At 35.9% G+C, this 19,377-nt stretch overlaps 1 protein-coding gene across 7 annotated transcripts in view; it reads left to right on the forward strand.

Annotated features, from left to right (window-relative positions):
* LOC127416095 (FH1/FH2 domain-containing protein 1-like) overlaps positions 1-19,377 on the forward strand; it is a 72,720-nt gene that overhangs the window by 30,096 nt on the left and 23,247 nt on the right. For 2 of the 7 annotated variants that reach the window (XM_051655237.1, XM_051655246.1), the window contains exons 4-15: positions 3,018-3,085; positions 4,627-4,732; positions 5,136-5,230; positions 6,889-7,000; positions 7,559-7,653; positions 7,792-7,935; positions 8,621-8,819; positions 8,898-9,051; positions 12,808-12,912; positions 16,136-16,228; positions 17,008-17,031; positions 18,971-19,015. In XM_051655237.1, coding sequence (XP_051511197.1) covers positions 3,018-3,085; positions 4,627-4,732; positions 5,136-5,230; positions 6,889-7,000; positions 7,559-7,653; positions 7,792-7,935; positions 8,621-8,819; positions 8,898-9,051; positions 12,808-12,912; positions 16,136-16,228; positions 17,008-17,031; positions 18,971-19,015 — 1,240 coding nt within the window. The remainder of the gene's footprint in view (positions 1-3,017; positions 3,086-4,626; positions 4,733-5,135; positions 5,231-6,888; positions 7,001-7,558; positions 7,654-7,791; positions 7,936-8,620; positions 8,820-8,897; positions 9,052-12,807; positions 12,913-16,135; positions 16,229-17,007; positions 17,032-18,970; positions 19,016-19,377) is intronic. The other 5 variants (XM_051655253.1, XM_051655268.1, XM_051655260.1 and 2 more) reach the window with 5 other exon arrangements.

Raw genomic sequence — 19,377 nt, forward strand, 5'->3', positions numbered from 1 at the left:
TAATAATTTCACAAATTGTTGGGCTATGCATTTCGTGGTAATATTAATATGAATAAATTAGTTATTAGTATATAGTTAAATTAGTTAGTAGTACAATAAACTATTTTTGAATTGTATTGGGTCTCCACTTGATGTCCAATTTAAAATCTGGGTCCTGAAGCAAAACCAGCTGAAAAATGCTGAACTAGTCTGGATTACCCAAGAGCATCCGGAACACAGATTGTTTGGTGTCAATTGTTGTGCGTCACATCTTAATTTTGGAAAATCCCTGCGTATTTATTTTTTTCATGAGCAGCTGATGTCTAGTAAAGTTGGTTTGATATCCAGCCTCTGATGTACTATTTTTGACTTTGATTTGAGCTTTATTTGCTGAGATTAAAATTCTTGGCAAGTTTGCACATCTAGTATATAATAAGAGGTTAAAATTATTTATTGAAATGATATTTGCTTGAATATAAAGAATGTGCATACAGAGTGTGTGTGTGTGTGTGTGTGTGTGTGTGTGTGTGTGTGTGTGTGTGCAGGTTTATGTGGTTTACGAGGACTTTTTTTTTAAGGTTACAAACTGGTAATTACAAGGGTATTATGCTATAAATGTGGTTTATGAGGACATTTCTAGTGTCCCCATAATTTAAATAGCTTAAACATACTAAACAATGTTTTATTGAAAATGTAAAAATGCAGAAAGTTTTTTTGTGAGGGTTAGGTTTGGGGGTAGGGTTAGGGGATAGAATCTATAGTTCATACAGTATAAAAATCATTATGTCTATGGAGAGTCCTCATAATGATAGCTGCACCAACATGTGTGTGTCAGAGTGTGTGTGTCAGAGTGTGTGTGTCAGAGTGTGTGTGTCAGAGTGTGTGTGTCAGAGTGTGTGTGTCAGTGTGTGTCAGTCACAGTCCCGGAACCATGCTTCCTTCTGTAGTCTATATTTGACCATTTGCCGTGATAGGGTAGCCATCCAAGCAACAGTATGACACATTTTCAAATGTCTTTATAAGAGTACATAGTGTTTCTGGGAGCAGATGTGTTTGGTTTATATGCGTGTGCTGGCCATCTGTAATTTCTGAGTTCTTTTAATAGTGTGTGTGTGTGTGTGTGTGTGTGTGTGTGTGTAAAATGTTATCAGTAGCAAGCAGCCCTCAGAGGTGGACCACTTCCCTGACAGAACACAAACCCAGATGTCTATTTGATGTGTGTTACTGTGTTTACATCTGGAAGATATATATTTTTTACATTGTTTGCTCATCTGCAATACGTCTTATGGACATATGTCAATAAGACTTTCATCAGATGTCTTTTATTCGTTTATGATTTTAGAATGTTTGTAAATCTGATCTTTTTAAGATTGTGATGCATTCCAGATGAAAAGATCTAAACCACATCTCAGAGACGTACATGTGCTATCTGGGATAATTCTCCATGATGTTGTGGCCTTTACTACTGAGCTCAGATACCTGGCTGAAGACACACAAACACACACAGTTTGTCTGTCTGTACAATTTTATTTGGCAATCTCAATATTTCACTTTCTTTTTTGTGTACACACACATGGATACTAACTATAACAAAACACATCATAGTGACAGACTTCTGGTCTTTCGTTGTCAAAACAGATGAACAACACCCCAAAACAAATAAACAACACAAACTATAATCTAAAACCATGCTATAAAGCAAAAAGCCAGTACCTCATCATCTGACACATTTCATGAAGTTACGTCAAGAAATCCAGTGCCCAAAATATACTAGATTATCTTGAGACATTAACTTGGGCTCTTTTTTATGTTTTTAGAAGATGTCAATCCTTATTAGGGCTATTCCAGTGCTAAAGCAGAAATAGATTTAGAAATATAAATTTGTACCTTAATTTGTGTGCATGTGTGTTTCCAAATCTGCAAATGCCTGCATGTGTCCATAAAAACAGTGTATAGAGTATAAGGAACAAAACAAAGTCTGGCTTTGTCTTGGGCCCTGATTCATCCAACCATTGGCATTATTTGTCCTAAATGAATTAGTATGCCTAGTCTTTGATCTTTTAATCTGGTAGGTTCAAAGTTGTCCTACAGTGATGAACAGATTCACGCAGTGACTCAGTATAAGGGCAGTGACTCTGCTCATTTGTTTACAAATGAAGCCATTTCATGATGACTGTTTACGCAGCATATCTACAAGTTTCCAGATTAGTTATAAGTGTAAATATAAAATATAATGTATTTCATTAAGTTTGCACTCTTTCTGTTGGAGTGTTTATAGACACTTCCTGTTTGTTTCTGCTAATTGACACATATTCACACTCTTTACATATTAACTCTAAAATATGTCACATTAAAACCATGGACAGTACAGTCATATAAGGAACACAATCTTGGTTGAAGATATATTAGGTTCAGATAGTTTGTTGATACGTTTTATGATAAAGGCATTCTTTATGCTTTTGGGTCATGCATTTTTTTTTTTTTTTTTTTTGGGACAAACCTGTTAGTCCTGTACTATGTGGAAGGCATTTATATTGCTAGAATGTCTGTTTACAAGACCTCTCATTTCCTCCTGCACTAAACTGTCTTGATTTTTTTTTTTTTTTTTTCATTGCTTCATTATTTTTTTTCCAAACAATTTAAAATGCTGAGCTATTGAGAAAAGTGTCAGATGCTTAATGATGCCTTATTTTCTCAGCACAAATGGTTTGCTTTGATTTACAACATACACAACACACAGTTGTCCTGTTAATGTCTAGCTAGCTGAGTGAGTGACCGCTTTTGACGGTGAACCAAAGACTGTAATCTTAATGACAGGAGTTAAAAAAACGTAGGTGGCTGCTCTCATTTTATCTTGCTGATGTGATGTGTGACTAAGTGCTCTAAATATATTCCTGCTGTGTAATACAGATGGGAATGTGTTACTGCAATAATTGCTAACAGTCTTTGCCTCTTAGCGACGGGCACTGTTGCTCTTGTCATTTGACTAGTAATGAATAAATAGGTCTTAATTATTTTTTATTTTTTTTCTCTTATAGAGAAGTTGTATAACTCGCATGGCCCTGAGCTTCGGCGGTCCTTGTTTTCTTTAAAGCAGCTCTTTCAGGTGAGATCACATTAAACACACCCAACAGAAAATGAGGCGTGGAAGGTGGATTATGCTGGTGAGATGTGACAGATAGTGAAAGACAGAGTAGAACAAAGAGAAGTAAACACAGACAAACAGAGTGAACTGAGTGACAGTAACTTGATATGCATTCCTCTTGTTAAAATTCAAAAGATTTTAGAAATGGAGAAAGGGTAAACAATAGTTCCTTTCTGACATGTTATGTCAAGTTCACTTTAATTGGGTGATGGGTCCCACGGGAATAACTGCCAACAAAAATTCTTATCTTGTCATTTAAATGCTTTTTTGTTCTAAAATGCCTTAAATGGTAATTTGTCATCTAACCCATTTATGTAATAAGCGTACATTGATTCTTTAATAGAAATTGGGTTAAAAACCTTATTTACATGAAAATTATTTTCATGATGTGAGGGAACTGCATCTGGTCGTATCAGTTTAAAGGGTGTGGGGAAAGGTGAAACAGCTGGTCAGGATTAAGTGAATGGGATGGGTTGACGACACTACAAAGGGACGTTCTTTTCCAGTAGCATAGAAATCTAGGAGTGTGTGTGTGTGTGTGTGTGCGTGTGTGCTATATAAAAAGAAACAGGACAAAACAAACAAAACCATGAATAAATAAACGGCTTATAATTGAATTAGAAATTATCCATTCTGAATGGCAAATTTGCATAAAAATATAAATAATAAATATACAAAGAAATTAATTTCAGGAAAGAAAGCTTAAATTAAAAAAGATGCAATTTAAGTTAATGAATCCATAACAAATCCAGATTTACAACATCCGATCATATTGGGCCTTATCAATTCAGTAAACAATCAAATCAATAACTGATGTCAAGTAGCAATTCCACAGTCATGTTTTTCATGATAGAAATGACTTCTAACAAGCAGAGCGAGAATCACACCCAATAAGCTGAGACAGTTCACAGAGTTATTGCATTATCTATCTCCATTATTGGCAAGCCCCCCTCCCCATTCACATAATGAATGAATAAACAGAGAAATATATCCCGCAATCTCTATCAGAAAGGAAAAGCCATGGCTAAACACAATAAATCCTAAACTACTCACGTTAACTATATAGACGCACACCAAGGAAAAGGAAGAATGGCTTCCACGATTTGCAGCGAACTGCAATCAAGTGAGCTTGCAGGTGAACATGTGCGCTCCTGCTTTATGTCCGCCAAGCTCCAAGAACAAGCACAAAATCGCATGACCCGTACTACAGGTAAATCTGCCTGACGTAAACAAACCGTTAAATAAATCATTTATCTTTTTTGTAAACCCAGGAAAAAGAAAAACAAATTGGTCTGAATATATATGGAGTTTATGATGTGTCTTTTGACATGTGAACCATACAATAACTTCTTGCACATGTGTACTCAAACAACACCCACTGTATATTTTGCAGACTAGCATACCACTTTCAAAAAATATTTATGCAAATATATTCATATCCTAGCTGCCCATGCACACACAGAAGCAAGTTTTTAATGGAAGTTGTGTTTTATATTGCACAGGATGATAAGGACCTGGTTCCAGAGTTTGTAAACTCAGAAGGTCTGACCTGTTTTATTAAAGTGGGTGCAGAGGCAGATCATAACTACCAGAACTACATCCTCAGAGGTTTGAGCTAAACATAGCACAGCATAAACAACATGAAATTCTGCTAAAAATGCTGCATGGATTACCCATGGAAGATGTGCATGTGACTGGCATGGAGATTATTGATTGCATTCACCAATCATCAAGAAATATTACATGATTGTATGTGTATGTCTACAGTTTCTAATGATTTAGTTTATTGTAAAATAGTAATAGATAGTAATAGATTATGCATGTACACCAAACAAATATAGCACAATGGACTTTGCACAGTTTTGCATGGTTTTGACTTGAGTAGGCCATCTGTAACAGGAAGTTCATTCTGGCTTGAGTTAGACCAGCAAACAGGAAAGCTTTAGGGCAAATCAGTAGATACTTAAGGGCATGCCAGCACTGTATGTTTAACTCTACTGTCTGTTCCCAGCTCTCAGTCAGATCATGCTGTTTGTGGATGGAATGAACGGTGTTATCAACCACGACGAGACTGTACAGTGGCTGTACACACTGAGTGGCAGCCTGGTGAGTGGCCGCAACACAAATATGCACACTGCCTCATCTGTAAACACTGACCACAGTACAATTTATTGGTTACATTTAGGATCATGCTGTAGTTATGCTCTATCAGTGGCTGAATATTAATGAACAACAGCTATTTAAAGGAATATTCTGGGTTCAATACAAGTTCAGTTTAATCGACAGCATTTGTGGCATAATGCTGATTACCACAAAGATTCATTTTGACTCGTCCATCCTTTTCTTAAAAAAAAAAAAGCACAAATAAAGTTTCAATGAAAGGCAGAAATGTGAAGCTTATAATTTTATAAAGGACTTACATTAATTCTTCTGTCAAAACTCATGTATTATTTGAGCTGTAAAGTTGTTTAAATCATAATTATTACAGTCATTTTAGGGTTTGTTGACATTACATCATCATGACAACAAAGTTGTAAAATTGACAATATCTTTACACAGAAAAGATTAGTAAGTGATTTTATCACACAGAAATCATGTTAACACACACATTGTTTAGGTCTTGTGGCTATACTTTTGAAACAGTGAGTATTCTAATGTTTATGGATTGACCCCCATTCACTTCCATTGTAAGTGTTTCACTTTAACCCAGATTTTTTTTAATTTTTTTTTTTTAAGAAAATAAATATTATTTTTGTGCTAATCAAATATTAAGCTAAATGTCAATTTAAGCTTAACTTGCATTGAACCCAGGATATTACTTTAAAAGCACAACATGACAGCTGATTAATGATCAACACTTGATAGTGTGTGCGGAAATCATTAGAAACCAGAGAGTTAGATTACAGTTTGCATGTATTAATTTTGTAGACACTTTTATCCAGTGTGACTTTCTATTGCTGCAACTCATACAATGCATCCAGAAAAGACAGTAATATAAGTAGTAGATGCAAAGTTCCGAATGCAAAGTAGAGCAAAAAGGTTCAAGTTAATACAGAGGTTTAGGTGTAAATCTGCAACGATGACAAGCTTGGCATCAAATTTCAAGGAATTCCCACTCTCAGCTTTTGTCTCTAATAATTAGAGTTCAGCATTGTGTGTGTGTGTGTGTGTGTGTGTGAGAATACTTTGCCAAAATGCACCACAAAAATGCTTATTAGTCACTAGATGTTGGAACAGGGACAATGAACTAGCTGACTCTCTTGTGCAACCATTTCAGTTTTTTTTTTTAGCAAAGCCCTACTGCATTGAGCTTGCATCATTACAGGTCTAAAATATGAATATATAGTTCTAGAAATGTCAGAATGGGAGGTTAGTGTGAATCTGTCTACATCTGTGGATTTGTACACATTTTACTGTAATAAATTCAGTCATCCTGAACAGCAACTTGAGGCCATATCCTTTCTACATGGGTTTAAAATGGGGAAGTGAAAATGACATGAGAATGACAGAGTAACCAAGTCATAAGAGATAAAGTGAGAACCAGACTTTGTCTTTATATAACAAACACAAAATGCCAGAGATAAATGTTCTGTACTAATCTTGAGGATGCATTTTTCCACTCTTACTCTTGTTCTTTTCTGCACTGGGCGATCAGTCATCAGAAGCTGAGAACTGAGAAGTTAAGGAGGTTTGACACTGCCATCTTCTGTATGGGGATTGTAAGTGCTGCCTGTTTTTCTCATTCTCTCTTTCTCTCTTCTCAGTCTCGTCTGGTTGTGAAGACTGCTTTAAAGTTGCTGATAGTGTTTGTGGAATACACTGAATCCAACAGTCCACTGCTCATTCAAGCTGTCAACATTGTGGATGGAATGAGAGGTTAAACAGACATTAAAACCTTCTTCGATAACACGGATACTCTGAATCAATCATGTCTCATTTTGTCTTTGTTTTGCTTTTATAGTTGTTTTAATTTGCAGTGGGGTTCAAAAGTGTGGCATTTTGAAAATCTGGGATTCAAAATGTATTTTAAACCTGGAAATAAACTGGAAGTTTCAGAATATTTCTAGGTCACTAATTAAATATAAGCACAATTGTGACATTGATCATCTTAACTGCTTTGGACAAAAGGACAGATTTCCTTGGTGCCATTGAAGCACACAAGATGCTCTTTGGAACATTCACAAATTATGTGAAATAACATAGATCATCTGGATTTACACAAACTTGAGGAGTCCATGCCAGCTCGAGTGCATGCAGTCATCAAAGCAAAGGGGGGATACATACTAACAAATTCTGAAATTCATGTAAAGTTTTTCATGCTGATTATATAATTTGTTAGACTGTATTAAACTTTTCTCAAGTTGAAACTTACTATATGCTGTAATGACTGTTAATATTTTAAAGAGAACCTAGCATGTTCTGTGCATCTTTCAGGTGTGAAGCCCTGGACATACCTGATAGATATTCTGTCAGGGAAGAATGGATCAGACACAGAGCTGCTTATCTACACCATGACCCTCATTAACAAAGTAAAGCAACACACAGACACTTCTGATCTCACACACTGATCTATAACCATGATCAACAAATCAACACAAATTGCAGTGTACTGATGCCGGATGTTGCTTCAGTGCTCTTGATGTGCATTGGTCCCTCTTTCATTCCAGACTCTGGCTGCGCTTCCTGATCAGGACTCATTCTATGATGTGACTGACTGTTTGGAGAAGCTAGGACTGGAAGGCATCATCCAGAAACACATGACTAGCAGTGGAATTGAGGGTGACCTTAAACAGCAGTTTACCATTTATGAGGTAAACTCCCCATTACACCTTAAAGGAATGTTCAGTTCAGTATAAATTAAGCTCAATCGACAGCATGTGTGGCATAATATTGATTAACACAAAAATGTATTCTAAAAAAAAAAATAAAATCAAGATTATAGTGAGACACTTGCATTGAAAGTGAATGGGGTCAATCCGTAAACATTAAAACACTCAAAATTTCAAATGTATAGCCACAAGACATAAACCATGCTGTTAAAATGATTTTAGTGTGATAAAGCACTTACTAACCTTTTCTAAGTTATAGCCAATTTTACAACTTCTTGCCATGATGATGTAATGTTAACTAACCCTAAAACAACTGTAAAAATGATGATTTTAAACAACTTTACCGCTCAAATAATACATGAGTTTTAACAAAAGAATTAATGCAAGTGCTTTTATAAAATTTTAAGCTTCACATTTCTGCCTTTTTTAAACCCTCCAAAAATTGCCTTCAATCACTTCCATTATAAGTGCCTCACTGTAACTTAGATATTTGCTTTATTTAAAGAAAAGGAGGGGTGAGTCAAATACATTGTTGTGGTAATCAGCATTATGCCACAAATGCCATGCCACCCGGAATAGTCCTTTAAAAAACTGAATCCGAATAAAGTTTGATAATTACTCAAATATACGGGTTTAAAAAATGCTGTTTATTGTGGATATTGTGTAGAATGCCCTCAGATATGAGGACGGAGAGATGGATGAATCAACACAAAAAGTCCGTAAAGACAGAAGGAAACTGACTCCCAGCGAGCAGGATGGCAAAAGGAGCCGCCGATCATCTTCTCAAAGTCTTGCTGATGGTAGCCCCTGTTCTTTTCGGCCCAGCTCTCCCACCGTATCCATCTCTTCTCAGAGTCCTACCACAGGTATTTTCAGTTCAGTCTCTCTCTCTCTCTCCCCTACTTGCACCCTCTGGTTTCCACTGAAGCTGTATGTGTTTTTAGAGGTGACCCGCACTGCCTCTCCTCAGCTCTCAGATTCCTCTTATTCTCCTGCTCCTGGCAGTCCTGATCTGACCAGCCCTTCCTCTGGCTCCTCCACTCCACCACTGCCTCTTGTGCCTAATGAAACTACAGCCTCTGAGCAGGACCAGAACCTGTGAGTATTAACAGTGCCCTGTGTGTTTGTGTATGCATGTGAAGTCAGGATCTGATTTATGAATATTTTTCTCAAATGAGCAAATGATCTATGCATTCATATGCCAATGCAGTTCTTCACCACTATGTGGCAGTATAACCTAAGCAGGCCTTCTAGCTTCTACTCTGTATTAAAGGTGAAGTGTGTCATTTCAGTGCAGAATTGTAATCTGTTTGTTTGAGCAGCCTGACTGACATAACAATATCGGCTCAGCAAACGGTGTGGGTTTGGGGCTGTGCTACCTGTTTGGTAGAGCAATGGAAGACTGGGAAGACTGTGTTTATAAAACAGGAAGCACTATTAAAAAAAGGACACCATTGCTCAATATAGAGATTTATTAAAAAGTATAATTTTTAATTATTGGAATAATAATAATTTTTGATGCATTAATATCAGTGTTGGGTAAGTTACTTAAATAGTTTTCCACTACAAATGACTAATTATTTCTCTAAAATTATAATCAGATTACTTTACTAATTACGTCATTAAAAAAGTAATCACATTAATAATTTCTTTACTTTTAAGTTACTTTCTAAAACACTTCTCCACTAAACAAATTTAAAATAATGTCTATATTCCTTCCTTGTTCACTGTTACACACACAAGTCATACACTCAGCATCTCACATTTCTCCTCCACAATGACTCGTTACAGGGCCATAATTCATGTATTCTACATAAATAATATAGTAGAAATAAGCAAACCCCTATAATGTTCTTTAAAAGTAATTAAATGAAAGTCAGAAACTGAAATCTGATTACAAGAATTTAAAATGTAAAACATTACACTACTCTTTTGACTAAAAGTAATTAGATTACAATAACTAATTACATTGTTATTGGATTACTCCCAACACTGATTAATATAGTATGTGCGGTCACAGTTGTGTGCTTACAGTCATTTTTTAATGGCTTTGAATGATGCCCCCTAGTCAGAAAGTAGAGTTGCAACTGTTTGTGTTATAAAACTTGTTTGAGAACAGTTATTATTTTTTGCAATTCTATTTGGTGCCACTAGTGGCGCAGAAATGACACGGTTGCTTACGGATGCTGTAGGAAAGAAAATTGTCTATTGATTCAGATGTGAATCCAGAGATGGATGCAATCGGGTGTTTTCCATAGTGCTATAGTGCTTATGTTTTGCACTGGTTCATCCCAGGGATTCAGTTCATGTTTGTAGGAAAGAGGAGCTTGTTCATCGACTTCTAGAGCAATCGGAAACACCTGGGCTGTTTGGTGTAATACAAAGGAGTAAATTATCGCTCGCATACCCACAGGTGCACAAGCTCTCTTATGCACACACACACTCACCTTGTCATTTGACTTACAGTAGTAAAATTGCCCCTCCACAGCACAAGGAAGCTCAGAAGAGAATTTCAGTATGCCCAAACCAAGCGTTCAATCCAACTTAGTGATTCTTTGGCCGTATGTGTATTTGTGTGTCTCCTGTATGGATGAGTGTGTGAAGGAGATAAACACACAACCCTACACTCTGGTGCTCTTCTGTTTGCGGGCATACAGCTCTCACTCACACTCATTCATCTTATAGTCATACACACAAATGGTAATCATCCTGAACAGTAACTTGATTATATGTATTGTTTGTCACATATGATGGAACACCTTTGCAATAGTTGCCAAATTTCCTTTGGTAATGTGTCATGTGTCATTCTGGAGGCATAGACTGATGTTTTTTCTTTAATTAAAAGTTAGGATTGTGCTTCATCTAACTATGGATCTTACTAAAAGGCACTTAAATAGTGTTTACGTAGCTTATATGTGAATCTGCTATCCGTATCTGATCAGCTAAGGTTGTACACATGACTAAGTCAGTATGTGGATTGGAGTCACATTTTAAATTGGCCTGTTTGATTAATCGTCTATAGAAGACTGAATGCTGAGAACCTCATCAATCTGGTACTACATGCTAACTTGACTACATTAGCGGTACAGGAGATAAATAAGCCTATATAAATCCTTCCTAATGGCCAGAGAGATGGAGAGTAAAAATAATTAACTTGGTTGATTGATTTATGCTCATTTGATTTACTTGTTGTGCAAGGCTTATGGAATGACCGCATGGCACACAATATGCATAACTAAGATTCATGTGATATTTATGAATATTGCTTATCCAGACCAAATCTCTCATGCATTAAGTAAATATTTTGATTTTATTTAAACTGACATGTAGTTGCAAACACAGAATTGCATCACACATCAGTGAATGGCAGTACATTCTAGTTCACACTGACTGAAGAGCTAAATGCAATTTTCAGTTGCAGGTGTGTAGCAGGGTTTGGTAGACTGACTTGGAATCTGAGAAGTTTTGGTTGGCTGTTTCCTTCCAGTTTGCCCAAAGTAACAATGTGCTATTAATGTACAGTATATTGTGGCATATGGCCAAAGTGAAATGTCTTATTCAGTCAACAGTCTTTGCACATACTGGAAACAAGTGTTTTGTTTGGAAAGTGTTTTCATCGGCGTGGAGCTACAGGAATTCAGCCCCTGCTGTTTTGTAAGGTCAGACAGGATGTGTTTTGTCTGTATGATCCTGAACTGGACACAGTTGTGGACTATTTATCAGCTCACTTCATCAGTGCTTGTGTTTTTTAAAACATGTTTTTACCAATTAATGTGATATCACAAAGGCATATGGCCAGTCACAAGCACAGTTATTAATTATTATGGTGACATTTTAATGATGTATTTAAAGGAATGTTCCAAAACAAGTTCTTATTAATGTCGATAACCACAAAAAAAAAAAAAAATAAATAAAAAAATAAATAAATAAAAACTCATCTTTCAGTTTGTGAAAATAAGCACAAATCACAGTACTTAAATGGAAGTCTAAATGCAATGCACACTGTTTGGAAAGTATAGCCATAAGACAAACTTTATATATTTTAACTATAATGAGACGTGTAATTAAAATCACCTATGAACCTGTCTGTAAAGCTAATAAACCTGGTAACTTTCATATGAAATGCACAAAGATACCAGAAAAGGACAGGTTACACACAGTACAGATAACTCCACTCTTAGGAACTTAAGACAGAAGTTAATCTGCCTACAACAGTAGGCTCGCCAGTTAAAAGCACTATTTAGACAAATTTACAGCTCAAATAACACACATTTTTGTACAGAATAAGTAATATAAGTGCAGTGAATTTAACAAAAATACAAGCTGAAAATGTCTGATTTTAAACCATCCAGAATGCCACCAGTGCCATCAGTTATAGTGTTTGTGTGCCAATAGACTTCCATTGTACAGTAAGTGCATTACTGTAAACGCATTTTTGCTTGTTTTTTTACAAACTGAGGGAAGATTTGAAATTTTTCAGTGGTAATCTACAGCATGCCACAGATGATCTTGATATAGCTTATATTATCGGTCCGGTTGCGTGCCGTCTGATGCTGAGACTTAAATTTAGCTATAAATGATCCTTTAGAGTAGGTGTTTCTAATATTTAGTTAACACAGAAGACTGTTTACTTTTGGCATCCTTAATTATAACAATTTCTATTCATTTGCTTACTGTTCTCATCTCTTTTCCATGAGTCTTGGTGGTTGGGACTGTTTATCTTTGATGCTTGCTGAAGTTTTGGGCCTGTTAACATTTTAACCCTCGGTTTGTCCATGTAACCACCATTACTGTTCCACCTCTTTCTCTCTCCTTCCCTCTCTCCCCTCCCACAATTCCACGGTTATTCACTAGGGGGCGATCTTTTATGAGTCATTACATTTCTCACATGGGGATTTCTAGACGGAGGTTAAAAAAGGAGAGGTCTATAACAGAGGAAACCTCAGGCATCACCAACAGGTCTGTAACACATTTAATGTCACTTTCTGCCTCAGAACTTTGGACTAATTTTGTTTTGTTGTGTTAGTTGAAGTTGTCTTGGCTGCTGATCTGAGGCCAGCTCAGTATTCTACTGGAAAACATTTAGATTTTGGTTTTAAATTCAAATTTGAGGTCAGTGAGCCAATGCTTCTTCAGCACTTAAAGGGATAGTTCAGCCAAAAATGAAAATTCTTTCAACATTTACTCACCCTCATACCATCCTAGATATGTATGACTTAATTTCTTCTGCAGAGCACAAATGAAGATTTTTAGAAGAATATTTCAGCTCTGTAGGACCAGACAATGCAAGTGAATGGTGACCAAAACTTTAAAGCTCAGAAAAACACAAAGGCAGCATAAAAGTAATCTGTCATGTTTTTAATCAATGTCTTTGGAAGCGATTCAGTTGTTTTTGTTTGAGAACAGACCAAAATATAACTCATTTTTCACTATAAACCTTGACATCGGCAGTCTCCTTGGTGATCATGAATTCAAGCTTGATTACACTTCGTAGCACTATCTAGCGCTTTGTACATGCATCAAGCACTAAAAGTGTAATCGAGCTTGAAATCCTGATTGTGCCTAGAGACTGCAATGGCAAGATGTACAGTAAAAAATCAGTTACATTTTTGTCCGTTCTCACACCAAAACCGATTAGATCGCTTCAGAAGACATGGATTAAACCCCAGCAGTTTCATGGATTACTTTTATGCGGCATTTATCTGCTTTTTGGAGCTTCAAAGTTTTGGTAATCAATCACTTGGATTGTATGGACCTACAGAGCTGAGATATTCTTCTAAAAATCTTTGTGTTTTGCAGATGAAAAAGTCATACACATCTGGGATGGCATAAGGGTGAGTAAATGATTTGAGAATTTTCATTTTTGAGTGAACTATTCCTTTGATTCATCTCATTTCAAACTTTCCTTAACTAACTATTAACAACATTTTACTCATCACCAGTCACATTCACACATTTGCTTTTCAGTGTTTGTCAGGATTTTTTTAAATATGAAAAATAATGGTTTTCTAACTGATTTTCAACAAGGTAAATCACAAACTAGAAAGGTGACCCAATAACCATATAAAATAAGACTTCAGAAATGTAAATATTTCTTAATAGCAGTCTGTCCGGAGAAATCGAAACAGTCAGACATTCAAACAGACAGGCAGGTTTTTGTATTGTGAGTATCTGGTAGCGATGGGTTGTTCATGGACGATTCATTCATTTTGAACAAATCCTTTATATGACCTGGGAAGAACAAGCATTCTCAGGGAGTGATTCGTTCATTTTGTTGTGGCAAAAAGCACAACATTTCTAGTTTGTGTTTAGTTCCTTTGAAACGTGACAGCCGCATAGACTTTGTATTGAAAAAAGAAATTAGTTCTACAACCAAACTTCCTTAAATACAGGTAGTTCGTTTATTTTTGCCCTTACAGTTACACAAAGCATTTCTGGTCTCAAATTTTAACTTAATTTCTTGGCATTTATAACTTTGTAAATATTTTTTTTTCCATGACATTGCATCTGGTAAAAAATAAGTAGTTGGTGCTTTAAACTATATCTGTATAATTGGGGAAAAAATCACATTCATAAAGCAAGATGGCTTAAATTCAAGCCCAGTCCTAAACTGTTTGGAATGAATTTACAATGTTTATCCCCTCTTTAGTATTTATCATGGACTGCAAAAGCTATGAAGAAAACCCATATTATTTAACTGAATATTAAATTGATTTAGAATAAATAGTTTTACAGAAGATTATGCTGTAACAGAAAATGATGAAATGTCTTAAAGTCTTTATTGTGTGGTTTAAATGAATAAAGTGATAAAAAAAAAAAAAAAAAAGAGCAGGCTAAAGGTGACTGTGGCAGGGAACACAAAACTCCATAACTCAAAACTGTAGAACCAAAATTAAGTGTGCCTTACAGAATTTCCCTTTGAATTTACTGATAGTCATCTAAGACCATTTTACTTTAATTTTATACTCAGCAGAAAATGTATTGTAAACACTTCCTGCCTTAAATACATGATTAATATTCATCATGACAATTCTTTTGATTTTCAAATGTCATTTATTGTCACACTACATGTGTTGAAAGCTGTAAAGAGAAAAATAAACTAAAGATCAGTAATTGTCACTCGTAAACAAATTGTTTGTCAACTGTGTTGAGCCTAGTAGCGGTCACGTGTCAAATGAACAAAATTACTTTAATAAAGATTTGTTCATTTTGCTGAACAAGATTCAAAGATCTAAATTATCAGATTTTCCCATCACTAGTATCTGGCACTGAAAGGAGAGGATTATTGTGAACAGACCAGTAGAGTATTTTCTGCTCACTGCAGATATGATGCCAGCTCACCTGGAATGTAAATAAAAAAAAAAAAAGTTCTGTTAAAAAGAAAAGTGCTGACTCTAATGAAGCAGCTTCATGCATTAGATTGGCATACTTGCATTCCACCTGCACAGTGCTGATAGCAAAGATTTATTAGTTTAAAGAAATGAAGTGATGTTGATTTAATACAGTTCTTCAATATTTTATTAGGTTTCCATAACCTACAAAAGGGGTAGGGGTAATGTACCTTCAATCCATACTTCTTTAGATAAAAAGCTTACTGTAAGCATTAGCACAATATTACTAGCCATTGGAATAGCTTTATTGTATTGTATTGTATGTGTGTTTTTACAGATTTGTTTTCAGACATACTTTGGCTCAACTCTCATGCCACACCACAAGGCTGTTTGTTTCCGTTCAGTACGAGCTCTGCTACTGTTGGGATCCTTTAACCACACGCACACTTTTACTGTAACTTGTTTTCCACCTAACTGAAAGTAACTTTAATTTATATAATTGATGCCAAAATGAAATTTACGTAATAGAACATATCTTTTGATTTATGAAACAAAAAAACTAAAAAATGTGTCTTCAAATACGGTGTAATTTGAAGTGTATAAACACTTTTGCTATAGCTTGCATATACAGTACACAGATTTTGTTTGTGTATGCACTCTAAAAACATTAGGTTACTTTTATGTGTGTGCTTATTTATTTATTGCCGAACAGTTGGGTTACACATATTGGGTCATTATGTTGGTTTATTATTTAACCAAACTGTTTTAAGTGTGTGTGTGTCTGATTCAAATGAAACTGCCCTTACTGTGCAACAGCCTCGAGGATGTACCAACTATCTGTCTCTCCTCAGAGGGTCACTCACAGAAACAGACTCTCCTCAGAAGAATCCTTTCCAGACAGCAGCAGAGCAGCCCGGTCAGCCAGAGGAAAAGAGATCCTTTAAGTAAGTATGTGACTGATGCTCAGAGGGGAGGAGTGATGGGAAAGAGATGAGAAAAAGGAGGAGAGGGTATTAGAGGAGGCAGTGCATGGGAATATTTTGTGGAGCAAATGGGAAGAAGCACTGGATTAAAACTTAAGACTTAAGGAGCTAAACTGGGTTGAGTAGAGTTTAATAGTTGGAGCTGTGATAAACATTCCATATGGGAACTGTTGCATTTATCGAGCGAAATAGAGAAATAGGTGAGTCTTCACTTTTTGACGTCCAAATGATATTAAAAGGAAATGGAATCTGGTTTGAACCATTGTAGTTTTTAATATTTTAGTTACGTGTGCTGTTAAATTGTTTTAATACTAGATTGAAGGTCTGAACCGTTTGTTGTCACTGTAGTGCATAAGATCAGGTGTGTTTCTTTCCTTTGTCTTACTCCTATTGCAGAAATGTTATTTCCTTCACTATATTTATTACTTTTTCTGAACAGACTTGCTTTCTTCAATATATTGTTTGCCTATAATATTTTTTGTCATTCTGTTCCTTCTGTATTTGCTGAATAACTCTTTCATTTTCTCTTTCTGTTTGTCTGTCTCTCTCGCTCTCTCTTGCTCGCTCTCTCTTTCTCTCTCTCTCTCTCTCTGTGTGTGTGTGTGTGTGTGTGCTCTCTCTCCCCTGCATCTTATGCTCCTCTCCTCACTTCCTCATCATATTTGGCACAACTCCTAATCTTTTCCTTTACTGCTGCGGTGTCCAAAATTCCTGCGCTTTGCTTCTTTCTTCTTTTACAGACAGCACCAGGCAGACAGTGTTTGGTGAGTAGTTGCAGTGTGGCCAAAGAATGTGGCTTTTGGAGGTGCTAGCACTTTAAATCATTGTGATAGTTAGTCATTTTAGGGAGACAGAGTCACAGAGAGGGAGAGGACGGCTGGAGGAAACAACCACTGGCCGGAAACTGTTATTATGAATGGGATCAATCAATCTGCTAAAGACCTAATTCAAGTGACAGTTTAAATCTAATGAACTTTTATCAAGATTTTAACCAAAGTATGTGGGAGTATACGCTGGTGGCCAAAAGTTTGGAATAATGTACAGATTTTGCTCTTATGGAAAGAAATGGGTACTTCTATTCACCAAAGTGGAATTCAACTGATCACAATATATAGTCAGGACATTAATAACATAAAAATTACTATTACAATTTGAAAAAAATGTTCAGCACTTCTTAAACTACTTCAAAGAGTTCTCATCAAAAAATCCTCCACATGCATCAATGACAGCTTTGCAGATTCTTGGCATTCTAGCTGTCAGTTTGTCCAGATACTCAGGTGACATTTCACCCCACACTTCCTGCAGCACTTGCCATAGATGTGGCTGTCATGTCGGGCACTTCTCACGCACCTTACAGTCTAGCTGATCCACAAAAGCTCAATGGGGTTAAGATCCATAACACTCTTTTCCAATTATCTGTTGTCCAATGTCTGTGTTTCTTTGCCCACTCTAATCTTTTCTTTTTGTTTTTCTGTTTCAAAAGTGGCTTTTTCTTTGCAATTCTTCCCATAAGGCCTTCACCCCTGAGTCTTCTCTTTACTGTTGTACATGAAACTGGTGTTGAGCGGGTAGAATTCAATGAAGCTGTCAGCTGAGGACATGTGAGGCATCTATTTCTCAAACTAGAGACTCTGATGTACTTATCCTCTTGTTTAGTTGTATCTGGGCCTTCCACATCTCTTTGTGTCCTTGTTAGAGCCAGTTGTCCTTTGTCTTTGATGACTGTAGTGTACACCTTTTTATGAAATCTTCAGTTTTTTGGCAATTTCAAGCATTGTATAGACTTCATTCCTCAAAACAATGATTGACTGATGAGTTTCTAGAGAAAGCGGTTTCTTTTTTGCTATTTTTGATCTAAGATTGACCTTATGACATGACAGTCTATTGCATACTGTGGCAACTCAAAAACAAACACAAAGACAATGTTAAGCTGCTGGAAATGGGGCCTGTCTAGATTTGATCAAAAATTTCTTTTTTTTTTCAGGTAGTGATGGTGCTGTTTTTTACATCAGTAATGTCCTGACTATACTTTGTGATCAGTTGAATGCCACTTTGGTGAATTAAAGCATCAATTTCCTTCCGAAACGGCAAATTCTGAACATTATTCCAAACTTTTGGCCGCCAGTGTATGTATAAATGTTTAAATATTTCACTTTGCTATGCAACTTAGCATCAGTGTTTATAATTTCTGCTCATTCAAGATGTGAATAATGTTGGTGCAGAATATTTAGTCCAGTTTAGCAGTGAGAGAACTACCTTTTTGTTCCATGAACTAACTAACTATTTCCTGTAGCTGTCCTTTTTCTTCTTTCTCATTCTTATGTTTTGTGTCATGGGAATTAACTTCTCATCTTAAGGTACTACTCAAAGTAGACTTATCTCTTGTTTTTGTGGGCTGCAATCATATCCCCACATTCATGAAAAATTGAGGTATTTTAGAATTGGCCAGAAATATCCACAAAGCAGTTTTTTAAAGCCTCTGAAAGTAAAAAGAAAAGAAAAAGGTTTTAAAGTACAAAGCAAAACATTTCAAATGCAAGAAGCACTAAAAGTGAAATTTCTTTACTTGAACAGTGAATTTAACTAAAATGTAAATATCTAAACTATATGGAATATACACAGGTGGATCTAATGTCATTTTCCACATAATGAAAGAGAACTGTGCAGTGTAGTGTATGTGTAAATTAAATTGTTTCTCTCCAGTCCAGAGAGTGTGAATAGGGACTTGCCAGTTCTGAGGAATTATGCGTAAGTATACTGCAGATCCATATGGCTACAGGCTCTCTTTCTGCATATATGGGAATGTGGCCTGGTGTTTTTTTTTTTGTTGTTGTTTTTTTTTTTTTTGCTAATTCTGCTGCTATGCTCAGAACATGAGGCTTTGTGTGTGTGCTGTGTTTGAAAATTAACTTGAATTTGACATTTTTGTTTATTTGACATGTAGGCTAGTTCTTATGATTCTTACTGACAAGACTAAATGATTACATTTAATGCAGGGAAAATGGGTTTTGACTTGTGTCAAAATGCATGTAAATAGCAATTACAGCCAAGTATTAAGACCAACAAAAAGCTTAGGGGAAAAAAAGACTTCATAATTAATATTTCATTCA

The sequence above is a fragment of the Myxocyprinus asiaticus genome, chromosome 2 (assembly GCF_019703515.2).
Source record: "Myxocyprinus asiaticus isolate MX2 ecotype Aquarium Trade chromosome 2, UBuf_Myxa_2, whole genome shotgun sequence".
In the NCBI taxonomy this organism is placed as follows: Eukaryota; Metazoa; Chordata; class Actinopteri; order Cypriniformes; family Catostomidae; genus Myxocyprinus; species Myxocyprinus asiaticus.